This window comes from Ailuropoda melanoleuca, chromosome 2 (genome assembly GCF_002007445.2).
Source record: "Ailuropoda melanoleuca isolate Jingjing chromosome 2, ASM200744v2, whole genome shotgun sequence".
Classification (NCBI taxonomy): domain Eukaryota; kingdom Metazoa; phylum Chordata; class Mammalia; order Carnivora; family Ursidae; genus Ailuropoda; species Ailuropoda melanoleuca.
Window position 1 is genome coordinate 34,154,215 of NC_048219.1, and position 18,960 is coordinate 34,173,174.

General features: G+C 40.5%; 1 protein-coding gene across 1 annotated transcript in view; it reads right to left on the reverse strand.

Annotated features, from left to right (window-relative positions):
* The window catches only part of C2H1orf87 (chromosome 2 C1orf87 homolog), an 82,781-nt gene that overhangs the window by 50,252 nt on the left and 13,569 nt on the right, over window positions 1-18,960 (reverse strand). Inside the window, 1 exon segment of the mRNA XM_034641318.1 lies at window positions 3,675-3,891. Within this exon segment, the coding sequence (XP_034497209.1) occupies window positions 3,675-3,891 (217 nt within the window).

An 18,960-nucleotide genomic window follows, 5' to 3' on the forward strand; every position in this document is an offset into this window, starting at 1 on the left:
ATGATTATAATAGCTGAGCAAAACAGCGAGGGAAGCGTAGAAAAGGACAGCCAGTTTGAAGATCATTAAAATCATCTTGCGGAAGTACGATGGTGGTTTGACTAGGATGATGGCGGAGGAAGCGGAAGAATAAGAAGCTATTTTTGAGAGATGGGGAACGGGTAGAATTTAAAGGACTCAGTGATATTAGACTCAGGGAGAGGGAGGAGGAAAGCATGCCCAGGTTTCTTGCCGGTGTAATTGGGAGAGTTGTGGGACTGTTCTGGGAGCCACAGACCACAGAAAAAGAGCAGGGTCAAAGGTTCTGTTTTGAACCTGGTTAACCTACCAATGCAGAGCCAAGTGGAAATGGCCTTGACATCTGTCTGTTCACCCACGACATGAGGATGACATCATGTGCCTCTACCTACCTCACAGGGCTACTGTGCAGAACAGACAAGATAAAACACACAAAAGTGCTTTGAAAAGAACACATTACCAATCAACTATGATAATTATTAAAATTAAAGCACTAACACTTTCATTTTCATGCTGCCAGATGCAAAAAACCCACTCTAATTTTATTTTTGAAACCGTGCTACTGAGTTTGTAGCTAGTCACACATTCTTTTTTATTTTCTGAGAGAAGACAGAGTGATGCTTCTGAGAAATAATACAAATGATATTTGTATTTTCAAAGACACATAAGGAACAGAACTTGGGGGAAAAAAAGATCCTAAGGCTACTGTTGAGAAGAGCCAGGCTCTTGACTTGTGAGACCTCCAACTAATCATTTAAGCTCCCTGGGCCTCCCCTTCTTCGTTTCTGAAGTGAAGGTTTGTACTTGTTGATTTCTAAAATATCTTGCTGTTCTCGGATACATGAAACCATGGGTTCTCATAGCATTTTCAGCTTTACTTACCTCCTACTAACTAATGATACTCTTCGAACTTGATCTGTAATTTAGAAAAGAGTTTCACACTTGCCTGTCCTCACCCACGTTAGCTCAGTCTTTATCAGCAACTTTTCTTTTGGAGCAAATTCAGGCAGTCCAGATTGCCTGTTACATCTCAGGCAGGAAAGCTTATTTTCATCTATGTGTGAGGGAGAAGGATCTAGAAGGAGTTCTGATTGGTTTGCTTCTTTCACTGCAGCAGAATTCCATTCACCACTTAGTCAAGGTGGTAATGAGGGTCTCTGTACCAGGCAACTGTGGCTGCCATCTGGCAGGCCAGCACCACATACTCGGGAGACAGAACCAATTAGTCAGGCCCCACACCTCCCAGGAGGTCTTGCTGTGTTTGGTGGCTGGGTGTCAGCTCTGCTGAGTCTCCCACAAGAAGCCTCATTGAGTTCTGGGAGGGGAGGTGCAAATCATCTCCCTCTGGCACTACATGCCTAGCAAAGAATCCAGATCTTGGAGGTCCAAGAACAGCTTATTCAAGGAATATTCTGCCCCTGATAATGGCTAATGCAGAATCTGGACCATGAGTGGGCAGCTTGATGTGGTAGAAGGGAGTATCAAGAAACAAATTTCCACTTCTAAGAGAGAAACTTGAAATGACTTCCGTGCCCATCAGTAAGGGATTAAATGAGCCATGTTATATCCATGCAAAAGAATGACTACAGTTGGTGATTAAGGATTTAGGATTTAGGCTGTAATTATGGCTCTGCCACTTCTCAGCCTTTTGACCTGGGCAAGCCACTTGACCTTGTTTTTTAGTTGCTTCACCTATCAACTGAAGACAGTAAAAGTTCCTACCTCATTGGGTGCTTGGAAGTAGTGAGTTAGTTAATACATGTAAAGAATTTAGAACGGTGCCTGACACATAGTAAATGCTATTTAAGTGTTCTTTCTGAGTATGATTCTCATAGAGCCTATCAAGATGATGCTTAGGATGAATTTTTTTTGAAGCCAAGGTGAAAATTCTTGATATGAAATGAATCAAGCAGGATAACAAAGAATATATACATAATGATTCTCATTCTATATGCATGGAGAAAAGAGAAAGAAATATATTATTTTTTTCTTTCATTGAATTTTCTTTTCTTCTTGCTTATACTCTCCATCTGCCAAAATTGTACACGAGTATGCAATACTTTATAATTAAAAAGATGATTTTTTTTAAAAAAGGAAGAAAAGATTAGAGAAGAAAACCTGGATAAACCTCTTATCTCTACACTTAAGAGTGACTTCAACTTTTCTGAGCCTCAGTTTTATCATCTATACCATAGTGATAGAAAAAACACTGGTACCTACCGCAAGGGGTTAATTTCAAGGAGCAAATGATAAAATTTACCTGAAAGTAATCAGGCAATAATAAAGTGTTTTATAACTATAATATTATGACCAAGGTCATCCTTGGGGAGTAACAACAAATACATTAATGCTAGAGTCAAAATTATGTAAAAACTCAGAGGTCTTTAGATGTTCAGAATGGATCATTTCACCTCTGCAGATGCAGTTCCAACCAGGCCTTAAATTCAAGACCTACTTATAAGACAGTCAAAAGAGGGGCACCTGGGTGGCTCAGTTGGTTAATCGTCTGCCTTCAACTCAGGTCATGATCCCAGGACCCTGGGCTGGAGCCCAGTGTCAGGCTCCCTGCTTAACAGGGAGCCTGCTTCTCCCTCTCCCTCTGCCCACAGCCCCCTCCCCTGCTTGCGCTCTCTCTCTTAAATAAGTAAAATCTTAAAAAAAAAAAAAAAAAAGTCAGAAGAACACATTAACGGGGGATGTCAAAGGTTCAAGTTGCAGTGTAGGCTCTGCCACTGACATTTTGGACAAGTCACTTTTATTTCTGGACCCACATTCAACTAGACCTTGCAGATTATGGTTTGAGGTCCACTGGTGGGCCAGTAACCACTTTAAATTATAATCTTTACAGAGTTCTTATGAGCAAAAGACCACAAATCCATAGGCTTTTATTTTCTCAGATGACTGAAGACTAGCTAGTATCTGAGTGATTTAGTAAGGGCTATTAAGATTATAAACTAAAAATAGCTATGTTAGAGTTTACTGCAGACTCTAATTCAGTATTCTACTAAAATATTTGGCTGTCACTTAATGCTTGGCAGCACTGCAAAACTCCTACTCTATGTATCCGTCTAATTGCAATTTCAGCAATTTTTGGAAATGGTACTTTGTTATCAATGAGTCATTAGTTTTGTCTTGATTTGGATCCAGTTTTCAATTGCTGCTATTCTTGCTTTTTAATTACAAATTAGTGATCCTACAGATTGATCATTATTAAGTTAGTTTGTTGTGGATTGTTTGGTTGATTTTTAACAGAGTACAGTGATGTATATTTCTATCAAGATTTTTGGCTGATAATTTTTTGATATGTAGACGTAGTTGCATTGGATTTTGAAAATAAATGATCTCTTCCTCTAATGTTAAAGCAGGCAGACCTTCCACCTCCAACACATGCAAATGTGCATGTACATTTACTCAGATCACTGAGTTAGCCACGGATAGAGTAGGCTGGCCAACTCAATTGGTGGTCAATAAGGATGCAATAAACACAATGACCTAAAAATTTAGTTTCAGATTAAAAAAAACGAACTCCAAGTCTATCTTACATGAAATATATTAATTACCATTAGTACAAGAGTGTGTGGTGTGATTTGGTTTCCAACCTCATTCTGAATTTTCCTAGTCAATTACCAAGAAAAGTCTGGGTATTTGTCACTCACTTTGCCATCCAGAAATCTGCTTCTGAGTGCTCCCGTCAGGAATTTCTGATTGTTCTCTGGGTGCTTGCTTTCTTCCTTATCATCTGGGTTATGACTGATTTGATGATTAGTAGGTTTGGTAGGAGCTGGGGAGTCTCTGCTCCTCTGTTTTGCACCACCAGTCATGGATTTCTGGAGTCCTGTTTGAGTTTCTGCCTTCAAGTTCTCATCTTCCTTGCTGTGAAGAAACAGTTTTGCACTTTGTTACTCACAGGGCAGACTCTGCATACACTAGGCTGGCATAAGAAACAGAAGGTGTTAGTCTGGTGGTGTGAACAGTGGTAACTCAGCATGGTGGAACGAAGGAGTAAACATTGATTATCTGTGTATGAATTATTTACCATAGAGAGACTGTGTTATTGTCTTCTTAGAGTTTAACTTCTCCTACCCTCTTCCTCATATTCATAAGGAGAATCTATCCAAATGCTCTCAGACCCTTAACGTAAGTAATGGCAGTGTCAAAAATGACCCCTACAGGTTATCATATATCTTACTGACAAATCTAATGGGTATTTTCAGTGTTTGCAACTAGAAGAAGAAAAACTCCAGTCAAGGGGGTTTACTAAGCTCCAGTCCTGCTCTGTGTCTCTCCTCAGGTACCTCAACCCATGGCTTCTTTTTCTCTCAGTAGTCCTCCATTTAAGCTTAACAGTAAATAGAGAAAAGCAAAGGAAAAAAGGAACTGTAGGAATGATTCAAAGAAATGCAATTTTAAAAAGATTCAACCTTGTTTAATAACTAAAGACTCACGAATCAAAACAATTATATAAGACATCAATTTGAATTTAGGAAACTTCTTTGGAAGTAAGAAAGTCAAATGCTAATGGCCATAGAAATAGATATAATTAATATAGTGGGTGACTTGACAAAACATATGAAGAGTCAGTCAGGAAGTTGCAATGGTTTAACCTACTAAATCAATATTTAAGATTGTGTATTATGGGAAAAAATGCAGAAGAAGAAAAATTTTGAACCCCAAGTAGGTGAATATGTTGAGTATTTTATTTTATGTTCATATGATAGAATTTATAAAGCCATGAAAATAGTTAAGAATAATTTTAATGACACAAAACCATGTCCAGTTATACAAATAAGTGAAGAATATAATTCTCTCAACTATGTAAAATGCATGTGCATAATATGTGTTTATGTGTGAGAGTACATAGTATATCTAAAAAGAAATATGCCAGAAATAAACAGTAAGTGTCTCTGGGTAGTAGAACTCAGAATATTACTATAATATCTTATAAAATTATTATTCTAAATATTTTTCATGAGAAAATATTTTGTAATCAGGAAAAGTCAATTTCAACATAGCTATAGAAGGCATCCTATAAATTCTAGCTGTTAGTACTGATACAATGGAAAAGATCCATCTTAAAGCATGGCATAGTATCTGAGCATAAAACAGTTGCTCTGATACTTGTTGATTTGAAAAATCCAAACCAAAGGCAATGATTTGAATGTGTGTATACTTTTTATAGTAATCTTCTTCATCGTGGCAGGACAGGCAAGAAAGAAGCCCTAAAAAAGAACTCTGAGGAATACCTACATTTACAGAGAGAAGAGCCCTAAAACGAGATTTAGAAGAAATTCTCAGTAAGGTAGAAGGGAACTAGGAGTGTGGAGTCTTGGAAGCAAAGTGAAGAGGATGTTCCCAGAGGGAGGGCATCGTTAACAGTGTCAGGGGCTCCGAAGAAAGGTGAGTTCTGAAAAGTGTCCATTGGATTAAGCCATAAGAATGCCGACAGCATCTTGGCAAAGGAGCTTCTGTGAGGTAATGGAGGTGGACGCCAGACCAAAGTGGGTGGGGAGAAAGGGGGCCAAGAAACTGAATTACCAGAAGTATAACCTCCGTGAAGAAGTTTGGTTTCAAGAATGGAGAGAGAGGGGTTGGTGACTGGAGTACAATATGGGTTTCAGATAGGGCTTTATTATTAGCATGTCGAAGGATCATGGGGACTTTAACACATTAAATGTCAATGGTGAAGAGCCCACTGAGCCAGAGCGAAAGAGAGGATATTACCGATGAAATATGATGAACCCTGACATAGCAAGATGGGGCATCATCTAGAGAACAGAGATAGAAACGAAACCTCAGGGCAGGGTAGTAGGGAGAGAGGTGAGGATATAGGCAAATTTATTTGTACATTTGGTGTCAGCTTGACTTTTGTCTTTGATATATAAGGTATGCTTACCTGTTGGCTCTTAGGGGGGGGAAGCGCTAGGGAAGGAAATCTGAACTAACGGCAGTTGGCTTGAGATAACTGCTATGAAGAGTGGAAAAGAGCTGATCAGAACAAGTAGCAAGGTTAGCTGGGTACGACCAGGTAGCCATGAAGGTTGGAGGCCACAGTTTTGTGGCTTCAGTCTGAGAGGTGCATGCTTTTCTCTAGGATTGCCTGAGTCCTCGTGGAGACGCAGAGGAGAGAGGGGGGCTCATTCAGGGCTGGGATTGCAAGACAGGTGCAACTGAATGATAACAGAGCAAGATGGGAATGTGAGAACAATAGCGTGTATTTAACAAATAATTCTTGCGATGAGAGAAGATATAGAACATATGATCCCTGACCTCAAGAAATTTAATTTCATTTGGCTGCCCAAAAACAACACAAATAATAAAGTTAACAACTGGTATAAACTTGCTTCCAGAAATCAGATTGATAGCTTCTATGTAGTGGTTACCTTTTTAGGGAGGTGAGAACCCATAAAGGAACAGTAGGGCTTTCCATGGTATCTGTAGTATTCTGGTTTTTTTGTTTTTTATCTTGGTGTTTGTCACAAGGATATATCACGTTTGTGAAAATTTAGTAAGACTATATAGTAAGACTATATGTATGCCATGTGTGCTTTTATGTGTGTATATAAGATAGATTATATTCCTATAACATGTTCAAAGAAATTGGTATAAAATTTGCATAAATATGAAACATACCTAATTAGTGTATAAATCAATGTCAAGTGAATATCACAAAGAATCAGGGCTGTTTGAAGTTTGTAAGAAAGAGAAATAACTATGAATTGCAATGGTTGCAAAAATAATATTGCTGAGCATTTAAGTACACGGCAGTCACATTAGAGCCACTCACATACACTAGTTGGTTACTCTTCAGATCAACCCTGTAGGTAGGTTCTTGTATTATTTTCATTTTAGGACGAAGGAATTAAGACTCAGAGAGTTTATGTGATTTGTCCAATTGTAGATGGCTTTTCAGTAGTGGAACCAGAATTTAAACCCAAGTTGGCCTGATTGCACCAAGATGGCTACTTATTGCCAATAGGGTCAGGAGAGAACCCGTGGAAATTTACATGATAGGAGCAGCAGAAAGTAGAGGAGGAAGAAATGCAGATGTAAAGGCAAAAATGGGTTTGGGGCAGAGAGTTCACTCCTCTGACTGAAGGCAATCAGCTTTGCTTTAATCACCTTCCACATCCTTTCGTGGGCAGTCCAAGACAGAATTGCCTGAGAAACGTGCAATGTATCTGCCTGCCTGTTAAAACAGTCACAGTAGATGTAAAACCAAAAATAACCTGTTAAATCTGTTCAAAGTAAAAGCTGTTTAAAAAAAAAAAAAAAAAACCATACATAGCACTTCAAAATTATCATGAAAATGACTCCCCAGCTGAGAAACGGCATGTGCCTGTTAGCACAAACAATTTGTCAACAACATGGGTTGTTACGCAGCTCACGAAACCACAGTTCTTTCTTCTAGCCTTGTGTACTCTCTACCTGAGGTAGAAAACAGAAGTTTGCCATTTCGAAAGAAAGAAAAAAAAATGCCATCAACACTGTCTTGGAAGCAAGGCACACCTAGCTTCTTCATACGTACTTCCGCCCTGCTCAGGGGCAGCTCTTAGGGACGCTGTGAAGTTCAGTGTCATCCGGAACTACAGCAATTAGAGAGGATTACCGCATTGCTGGATGATAAATAAAGGAGGCGAAAACTGTTCAGTGGTCTCCTGTCACACTGGGCTCTTCCTGCAAACCAGCCTTCCAGCGCCACCCTCCACTAGTGCTCAGTCTCGGGGTTAGAAAGAAACATTGCAAGGGCGTCTGGTAGCATTCTCTGCCCAGAGCAGTGTGGAGACCTCCCATCGGCCCACCTCCCATGTAACTCCAACTCAACCAGATCTCACATTTGATTTGGATTACACCCCTGCCGAGAACATCAAATCTCAAATGGAGGACCCAGGGGGGCTCAGCAAAAAGGTCACCAGATGCCATCTTAAAGGTCTGCCAGCCTTGGCAGGAACTCAGTGCCACCAATTTCCAACTGTGCGCCATCTAACAGGCCTCCAACCCTCTGGAGGAGACAGTCCTGAGTGTGCCAACGCAGTGAATGGGGATCTAATTTCAGTAAATGAAAGCATGTTCTTATTTGGAAGTAATAGCAGATAATCAACACAACCAGACTTTCCTTTTTTTAAAAAGACAACAACAAAATAAAAATATAAAATGGGGCTGGGGAGGGGAGTGCAGCTGAAAATCTCACCCAACTCCATGGGGAAACTGAAATGTAAAGTCTGTGCTGATGTAGCAAATGTTATTGTGATGAAGTGTGAGGGTTTTTTTTTTTTTCTCTTCTTTTTTTTAATGCCAGAGAGCTATACCATGTATTATTATCATAGAAATTTAGTCTTCAGAAAGATTTTTAAAGTACTTTAACTCCCAAACCTATGCCCAAATCATCTCTTCACCAATGGAATTATATGACCTAACATTCTAAATGCTTATATGTGTCAGATACCACATATCCATTTACATAAATTCTTCCATGTTATCCTAATAATCCTGAAAAGTAGATGTTATTATCCCTATTGTGCAGATGAAAAAAATGGAGGATCAGAGAAGTTAAGTACGTTGCTCAAGGCCACCTTGCAAGTAGAGATCTAAGACTCATACCCAGATCTGTGAGGCTCTAAATCATATGCCCCTTCCTCTGAATTGCTCCTCAATTTTATACCCATAATATACAAACTGTCTATTTTAAACAATAGGATTTTTATTCTTTTAAAATGTTAATAAAAAAAGAACATATATAAACGCATCTAGTCTATCTTCCCAGCTAGACTTGAAGTCCCTCTACAGAACACTTAAATGGCTGACATTCAGCTTTGGTTTGTGAACTTCCCAGGGGCAAGGAATTCATTATATTCCCAAAGTATCCCATTTCTTTCCTTATAACATTGAGCCAAATTCTGACATCAATGAAAATAACCAAAGTTTATTTTTTCAGGGCAGAATAAAAGAAAAGGGTTATTTTAGACGCAAAATTAGCAAGCCATCCAGTCAACAGCTGTCCTTTGGTAGGACGCACATTTAGCTTTTAGAAAATGATGCCCCAACGCACCTACTCTTCTGTGTCCTGCTTTCTTCACGTACATGCAGTTTTACAGCGTGAGATACATATTTACACATGGATGTTTTCTTCTATATGACTTGTCTTTCAGCTATGCATGACTACCTTATTGGTCAACGTCTTACTGGGCATCCAGGGGACTGTTTTGTCTTCAAATTTATTAAAAATAGTGTCAGAACTGAAAAAATAGAGGATGTAAAAAGATCATAGAGGAATTTCAAACCAAATCGGCTTAAGGAGGATGGAAATGATTCCATGAAGGTGTTGACCAAGAAGAAGCTAGAAAGCAAGCAAAAGCATTTGTTTGGGGTCTTGAGGGATTGCAATTTTGGAGGCACACAGTTGACTGAAATTGAACGTGTGTTCTAAATTGCAAGCAGAGAGTGCATGCTTAAAAAGGCAAACCCCACAAGATTATAAAGCTTGTTTTGAAGGAATTTTGATTGGTGCTGACAGAGTGAAACTAATACCCAAGTGGCTATTTAGTTGATAGATATTACATTATATCTGTTTCAGTCCAAAGTGGAAGGATGTGTCCCAGGAGGTGGTGGAGGTGCAATTGGCAAGTTGCAATTGACAAAAGTCAAAAGTCCAAGGTGTTCTAAAAATTGAAACAGGAGACAATGCACAGGCCTTGCTTCCGCAATATCCTCCCCTCCCTGTTTTGAATGCTTCTCTTGGCAATGTTTATTTCACTTTGGAATCTTCTTTCACAAAGGAATTGACATTTAAAATGTAACTGAAAGAGGAAATGAGATGTGGAAAAATACTCCAGGTTGGATGAAGTGCTTGTACCTGGAGAAAATGACAGTGATTTCTAACCTTTGAACCTCAGACCACCTGAAGTGGGTCATAAACATGCAGGGACCTGCATAGTAAAACACAAGCTTGGATAACACTGAACTTATTTTTTTTTTAAAGATTTTATTTATTTTTTCGACAGAGATAGAGACAGCCAGTGAGAGAGGGAACACAAGCAGGGGGAGTGGGAGAGGAAGAAGCAGGCTCACAGCAGAGGAGCCTGATGTGGGGCTCGATCCCATAACGCCGGGATCACTCCCTGAGCCGAAGGCAGACGCTTAACCGCTGTGCCACCCAGGCGCCCCGGATAACACTGAACTTATTGAATTGGAATTTCTGAAAACAGGACAAGAAAATTTGTATTCTTAGCAAACATGTCAAATGATTCCTATGTACACTAAAGTTAGAGAAACAACAGCAGAGAGAAAGAAAAAGTTATTTCCATAATTGTGGAAAATTTGCCCATGATGACAAGCAGTATAGTGGTTTAAGACATGAACTATCTGTCCCATACACCTGATTTTGAATCCGAGCTCCAAATGTCATTTGACTTTGGCAAGTTATTTCACATGTCTAATTTTTTTGTTTCTCATCTGTGAGGTTAGAAAAATAATCCTTATCAAAATAAGATGTATAAAATACTTAGCACCAACCAAGCCTGCTTCTCAGTCAACCCTTAACAAATAGTAATTTTATGTTAGTCATAAAGTAGAGAGCTATCTCCTTTATTAACACCTCCCTCATCACCCGAGCACAGAAAGGATGCTCTTTCCTTTGGAACCTCAGAACTTTCTTTATTGATGGGCAAAACTGAAGTTCAAAAGATCAAAATTTCGTAGTACATAAGAACTTAGGAAAATATATTTAAATAGATAAAAAGAGATCATGTAATATAACTGACCACCTTGTAATTTAAGAGTAACAGTGAACACTTCTAGAAATCACTCACTTTAAAAAACAAAGCAGATTAATCAGTATCAAAATCTGCTCTCATTAAGCACAATTCTTCAGAATCATTTTCCTTAATTTTCCAAGAAAAAAACCCCCAAACATTGTCTCATCATGATGTCCTCAGGTGGACTATACCCAGGACTTCTGCAGACTGTGCTGCTTTTAAATCTCTGAGCCACTCTTTATCAGCTTGAAATTTCACGTCCTTTGCACTGCATTCTACCCTGTTTTGCTTTTGCAAGTCTAAGCGAAGTGATTGCGCAACTGACTCACCTTTCCCCTAATTAGCTCAGTGCTTTAAGGCACAATTTCTGAGCCAGGACTTCTGTCCATATTGTGAGAGAATGTAGCACAAACAGTTCTCTCTCTGGATACATCCACGTGGTCTATGGGAATGGGGAGTAATAATTATTGCTATGTTATTTTGTTTAATTAGGTTGAACTAAATCGGGGTATCAGGAGATCATGGATTTAAAAAGTGTACTGTAGGGAAAGAGGAGAGGGTTGACTAGATGGAGCACAGGATTTTGGGGGCAGGGAAAATACTTTGTATGCTACTATGATGATGGATATTTATTATTATACATTTGTCCAAAACCTTAGAATGTAGGACACCAAGAGTGAACCTTAATGTAAACTGTAGACTTCAGGTGATCATGCTGTGTCAATGTGAGTTCATCAGTTGTAACAAATGTATCACTTTGGTGGGGAATGCAGATAATCGGGAAGACAATGCAGAGGGTGTATGTGGTATCTCTGTACCTTCCTCTCAATTTTGCTGTGAACCTAAAACTGCTCTAAAAAAAATTAAGTTCTAAAAAAAGTGTACTATACAAATACAAATCTATGATTTCTCAAAATTATAAGGGGTTAAACTAAATGTGGCAAGGTATTATAGTATCTCTTCATAGAAAATTTCCACATAGGCATACAGGAACTTGTTTTGTACTGTTTTATAACCTTTTACAAGAATATCCAGTCTATAATATAATGCAGATATCATTATTGTTACAGATATTGATACTTATGTCTCTGTGAGAACATTTTAAATGTCTCAGTGGTATTTCATTGCATGCTGATAGAAGAGTTTATTTACCTAGTCCTATTTTGTTGAACATTTACTGTTCCTCAATTTTGCTAATTTAAGTATTGCTGCCCTATTGGACCTGTTCCTTTGCTGCTAGCTCCCTGCCTCCTTCCTCACCCCAGGAAGCTGATCTGTGTGGACCAATGATCTGCTCTCATGCCTTCTGATTCCGGCTGGTTTGGGCCAATGTGTAGCCCTGGCAGAAGAAGATGCTCTGTCCTGCAACATTGCCTTAAGCTCCTTGTATTTCTTCCTCAAAGGTCACTACATTTCTCGAGATGGCCTGAGCTACAGAACATTCCCTCCTTGGCAGCATTCTCCGCTTCCCATTTCTGCAGGCTGAGAGCTGGTCACAGCTTTGCCTCTGCTAGCCTGTGGTTCCTGCTACATCTTGCATTTCTCTGACTCTTATAAACAAACCCTTCTTGAACCCTCCTCATCTGAATTAGGTAATCTGTTTCCTCCTGAACCTGGCTTGTACATTATTATGTAAATTTTTGAAACCAAACCATATATCCATCTATAATCGTTTCTACGGAATTGATTCGTGGATAGAGATCCTATGCCAAAGTACGTACACTTTTTAAAAGTTTGTATTTAAATTCTAGTTAGTTAACATACAGTGTAATATTGGTTTCAGGAGTAGGATTTAGTGATTCCTCACTTACATATAATACCCAGTGCGCATGACAAACTACATGCACTTTTAAGGCTTTTGGTAAGTATACTTATACACAACTATTGAATCATCAAACTTTACATCAAAAACCAGGGATGTACTGTATGGTGACTAACATAATAAAAAAATTATTAAAAAAAAGCCAATAGCACATGAGTACTCTTTTTTCTAAATCCTTGTCAACCCTGGCTATTTCCACTATAAAAATATTTCTGATTTTATTGGTAAAGGTAATGTCTCCTTGCTGTTTAAATTTTTTTGTAGTGCCAATCAGATTGAATCTCCCCCACCCACATATCTAAGGTTCATTTTTATTTCTTCTTTTGTGAATTGCCCATCTAGGTCTTCTGCCACTTTGTGAAACTGGGCTGCTCATCGTTTTCCTATTGATTTGCAGGAGCTCTTCGTGCATTAAGAGGATTAATTTTTCCCCTGTCATATATGTTGTAAATAGTGTTTTGTTTTTTTAATTTACTTTTTCTTCTGCTTTTTTAAATACAGAATTTCAAATGGTAAAATAACAACTTTTATTTCATAGTCTCAATATTTAGGATTGATGGGCACCTATTTTTTTTTTTTTTATAACACTGATTTGGCATTCATTCACATAATGCCATATACTCTTACTGAAGGTTTTATGCCTATGTCTTACAACCCTGGAAAATAATTAAAAACAGCTTCCTGTAGTAAAAAGGCATAAGAGAAGTATGATTTTAACATAGTACTCCATCACTTTGAACTTGTGAAAATGGATATAATAGTGTGTGCTCTGATGTTGCTCTGTTTTAAGGAAAGACTGAATTCATGGATATTAAGGTATGTAGATTATATAGCAAGAAAAGCAATAAACAAAGATAAGGTATTATATCAGTTATTTCTTTTCAAAAAAGACTAAGTAGGGGACTTGAATTCTTAAATCACCAAGTTTTGTCCAGGTTTTATATAGAGACTATAATTGGTCACTGTTACAGTCTCCTGCATGGATTACTATAATGACTCCCTAAATGGCCTCTTTCTACTCATGTCTCTTCCAACTGACCCTCCACACAGCAGCCAGAACCATCCTTTAGATGGTGACTTCTGATGCTCGCAGTTTTCCGATGGCTTCTCGTTCTACATAGAACAAATCCTAAGTTCCCGCCATGGCCCACAGGGCCCGTGATCCAAGCCCTGCTGGCCTGTCTGACCTCACCTCCTATCCTCTCTTCCCTTGGTCACTCTGTGCACCAACACTGGCTTCCTCGCTCCTCCCTAAACATGCTGCAAGGCTTTCTATTTGCTGTTCCCTCTGCCCACAATGCTCTTTCCTTGGGGATTTGCATGGTTTACTCTCTGCGCAGATCCGTGCAGGCACCAGGCTCATGGTGAACTCCTGTGGTGTCACCTGAATGTGATCTTCGTGATATAAATCAGTGTATTAATTTGCTAGGGCTGCTGTATCAAAGCTCCATAAACTGGGTGGTGTAGACAATACTGTATTGTCTCACGGTTCTGGAAGCTACAAGTCTGAAATAAAGGTGTTGGTAAAACTGTGCTTCCTCTGAAACTGCCCAGGAAGGAGAGCTTCCAGGTCTCTCTCCCTGCTTCTGGTAGTTTTGTTCTTCATGGCAGCATAATTCTAAAATTCCCATGGCAGTCTCCCTGTATATGTGTCTGTGTACAAATTTCCCCTTTCTATAAGAACACCAGTCAATTGGATTAGGGGGCCATCCTATTCTAGTATGACCTCAATTTAACTAATGACATCTGCAATCACCCATTTCCAAATAAGGTCGTATTCTGAGGCCCGGGGAGGTTAGGACTTCAATGTATGATTTTTAGGGTTCCATTCAGCCCATAACAGCCAACCTCCCATTTTACAGATGAGACAACTGAGGCCTCGGTTGGGTTTAAAGTGAGGCCAGTTACTAACAACTAAGACTGGAGTCGAGCTCCCTCCCTCTTTCCTTCATTTAGCCTGTACAGGTATTGACAGATGAAAGGAAAATACTCAATACCCATTTAGTAGTCAAATTCTTCACCAAGGAGATCAGTCTCCAGGCTTCAGAGAGCAAAACAAGCGTCCCCGAGTTTTGCCACCATCATTTGCCTCCCAGATCACTCCACCATCCTTCCAATCCGCTCTTTCTCTCTTTCTCTAATCTACTTCATAAAAGTATGCTCCCCAAAGGGTAGGCCATGGACCACCAGCATCAGCCTCCCCCGGGAGGGAGCTGGTTAGACGTAGACTCGCAGGCCCCTCTTCAGACACCATGAATCACAGTCTTCATTTTTGTCAATTCTCAGGTGAGTCCTGTGCAACATGACAGTTTGAGAAGCCCACTTCTCAAGTATGGCCAGCATCATCTTTCTAAAATGCAGATCTAATGAGGTGCCGTCACCTCCAGCCCCAGATTCACCCACCCCCCACCCCCGTGCGCTTCCATAGGACCCTTAAGGGACTATTACACTCTGTGACGATTTCCTATGCATTTCTGGCTCCTCCATTCAGCTGTAAATCCCGTATGCACAAGTGCACCCTCAGCACTGAGTACAAAGCCTTATACACACGGAAAGCCTAATAAATGAACTAGAGCACAATGGGTGCCAAGAAAAATAAAGATCTAGAAAGATAATACTTAATTGCTTTAAATCCGAGCCTAAAGGCCCATGTTGCTAAAGCAGCATGCACATGTTACAGGGACCCTGAGGGGTAATCTCTGGATAGCTCATGGAGAACAAGATAATGCCAACGGATAGGAGACAAATATTCCCATTTTCTAAAAGAGATAAAAGTGGGTAATAAAACCACAAAACTTGAGGCTTGTGGGCAATCCCTGGCAAAACCGCAGGCCAAAGAATTAATGATATTAGTTGTAAAAACAAAACACAAAAGCGATGGGCGCTAAGGGTTGGTACATGTTGACTAAAACCAGATTACGCCAACATGGTGGTGACTGAAGAGCTGACGTCAACGTTCTGTGGCAGAGGTGGAGAGGTTGAGAGGATTTGTGTGTAACCCTGTTTTTAGTCAACATTGTTTAATCCATAACTGAAATCACTTCAGTAAACGTGTAGGTAGAAGAAGGCTGAAAAGACTTGGCAGGAAAATGAGCTAAAACCAACAAAATGAAATCAATGGAGATATATGCGAAAGACATATATGTCTTTAGAGAAGAGTACGTGTAAATCATTATATGGAATAAACGTTTGGGTTTTACTTGTTGCAAAATAATAGAAATTATATCTGTTGGTCTCTGCTCCCAGTTCCCGGCATGGAGTTCCTAAAACCCTTGCAGTTTCCTAAGAGATAACAGCCCCAGGTGCATCTTTTGTCCTAATATTTGGTCTTTGACCCTGGTTCCTGACACAAAGCCCCTAAATCCCTTGAGATTTCCTGGGGGATGCAGTGTCTCTGCTCCCATGACGATACTCTCAATGGGCTCTGGACAGCTTCCAGATAGAGGCTGGTCGCCAGAGAGACCAGGCCATGATTACAGACTTAGAACTTTCAGCCCTACCCTCCATCTTCTGGAATGGGGAGAGGGCCTGGAGATTGAGTTAATGATTGAGCATAACTACATGATGTAGCCTCCCTAAAAATCTCAAAAGTGTGGGGTTCAAAGAATTTCCAGGCTGCTGAACACATCTATGTGGTGGGAAGGTGGTGTGCCTGGAGAGGGCATAGATGTTCCTCGCCCCTTCCCACATACCATGCCCTACACATCTCTTCCATTTGGCTATTCCTAAGTTATATCCTTTTATAATAAATCAGTAATCTGGTAAATAAACTGTTTCCCTGAGTTCTGTGAGCTGCTCTAGCAAATTCCTCAAACCTGAGGAGGGGGTTGTGAGAATCCTGATTTATAGTGGGTCTATCAGAAACACAGGTAATAACCTGGACTTGTGATTGATGTCTGAAGGGGGTGGGACAGTCTTGTGGGACTGAGCCCTTAACCTGTGGGGTCTGTGCTAACTCTAGGTAGATAGCATCAGAACTGAATTGATAGTAGGGATACCCAGCTGGTGTTGAAGAATTGCTTGGTGTGGGGAAACCCACACACATTTGGTGACTGGCAGTATGTGGTAGTCGTAGAGAGTAGAGGATAAAATGGAGCGTTTTCCCCTTTACATTTCTGTTTGTGCTCAGCATGAGCCAAGAGGCTGGCTGCATGGAGAGGATGCGGGAGGCTCAATGTATTCAGAACTGGGTATGCCGACTATGCAATACTGTACCTCCTTCTGCATGCCCCATTTTAGGAGGGACCCTGGCACACTGAAAGTGTGGGCACTAAAGGTGTAGCATGATGGAAGGTCCAGGGTGTGAACTGTGGCATAAGGGGAACGTTTACAGACTCTGGGGATTGAGTTGTTCAATAAAAGAGGAATTGGGTCCATTTCCAGAAATGCCTGTGAGGAGAGATGCTTCCAGTGAGTAAAGTTGGCCTCTATAGTTCCTTCCAATGCCAAGAGTCAATGACCCAAAGCACTTCATTCCACAGTTACATTGCTGTTGGTATAGTATTGGTAAGTACAGGGGAAGCTGGCTGCAAATTTTTATGGGAGACGGTAGCAAATTTTTGTAATAATGTGTGTTGATACTGGTAGCCTAGAAATAATAAAGTTTTGGTGTTTTCTCACATGACTATCCTGGATCCCATATTCTGTCATTTTTTGATCCCTCAAAGCCCTTCATATTAACACATTTTTTTCCTTTCTTGAACTTTTTAAAAGCGCTGATGTTAACAGTTTTAGAAATTAGTGCATATATGGAATTCCATCAACATCCTTTCCACAAACATTAATTGAGCACCTACTGCATGCCAAGTCTTGGGAATACAGCAGTATACCTAAACTTCTAATGATGGGAGACCCAGAGCAAACCTATGAATAATAACTGTTCAAGTAAGCATAGTGCCTTGAGGAAAAATAGAGGAGGATCAAAAGGGTATATTGAGTCACAAAGGGTGTTCCCAGAAGGCCTCTTTGAGTAAGTGGCATTTGAACTGAGACAAGAGCCAGAATTATCCAACGAGAATTAACCATGGTTAGATAGCAATGAGCTGGCTAGGGTTGGCCCTACTTTATCCTGGTGGGCATGGCTCACCAGATTCTAACTTCCATTCTAGTTTCTTCTTCCTGCTGCATCTTCAGAGAAGAGGCTGTAACTTCCCACAGCCAGAAGTTCTCCAAATATTAGCCATCTGGCTTTCCCAGCAACTGCTATACACAGCACCTGCTAGAAACAGCACCTAAGTTGACCACCTGGAGCCCAAGCGGACTTTTTTGTACAAGGCTGCCTTATGCTAACTTCATAAAAAGTGAGAGAACATGGTTTTGCAGGAGCACAGTACCCAGAGATCAGGGCACCCACATAGCCGCCACCATCCTGCCCTGGAGGTTCAGCCTGTCCCAAGTGCTGAGGGTGCAGTTGTGCACACGGGATTTACAGCTGAATGGAGGAGCCAGAAATGCATAGGAAATCGTCACAGAGTGTAATAGTCCCTTAAGGGTCCTATGGAAGCCCACGGGGGTGGGGGGTGGGTGAATCTGGGGCTGGAGGTGACGGCACCTCATTAGATCTGCATTTTAGAAAGATGATGCTGGCCATACTTGAGAAGTGGGCTTCTCAAACTGTCATGTTGCACAGGACTCACCTGAGAATTGACAAAAATGAAGACTGTGATTCATGGTGTCTGAAGAGGGGCCTGCGAGTCTACGTCTAACCAGCTCCCTCCCGGGGGAGGCTGATGCTGGTGGTCCATGGCCTACCCTTTGGGGAGCATACTTTTATGAAGTAGATTAGAGAAAGAGAGAAAGAGCGGATTGGAAGGATGGTGGAGTGATCTGGGAGGCAAATGATGGTGGCAAAACTCGGGGACGCTTGTTTTGCTCTCTGAAGCCTGGAGACTGATCTCCTTGGTGAAGAATTTGACTACTAAATGGGTATTGAGTATTTTCCTTTCATCTGTCAATACCTGTACAGGCTAAATGAAGGAAAGAGGGAGGGAGCTCGACTCCAGTCTTAGTTGTTAGTAACTGGCCTCACTTTAAGCCCAACCGAGGCCTCAGTTGTCTCATCTGTAAAATGGGAGGTTGGCTGTTATGGGCTGAATGGAACCCTAAAAATCATACATTGAAGTCCTAACCTCCCCGGGCCTCAGAATACGACCTTATTTGGAAATGGGTGATTGCAGATGTCATTAGTTAAATTGAGGTCATACTAGAATAGGATGGCCCCCTAATCCAATTGACTGGTATTCTTATAGAAAGGGGAAATTTGTACACAGACACATATACAGGGAGACTGCCATGGGAATTTTAGAATTATGCTGCCACGAAGAACAAAACTACCAGAAGCAGGGAGAGAGACCTGGAAGCTTTCCTTCC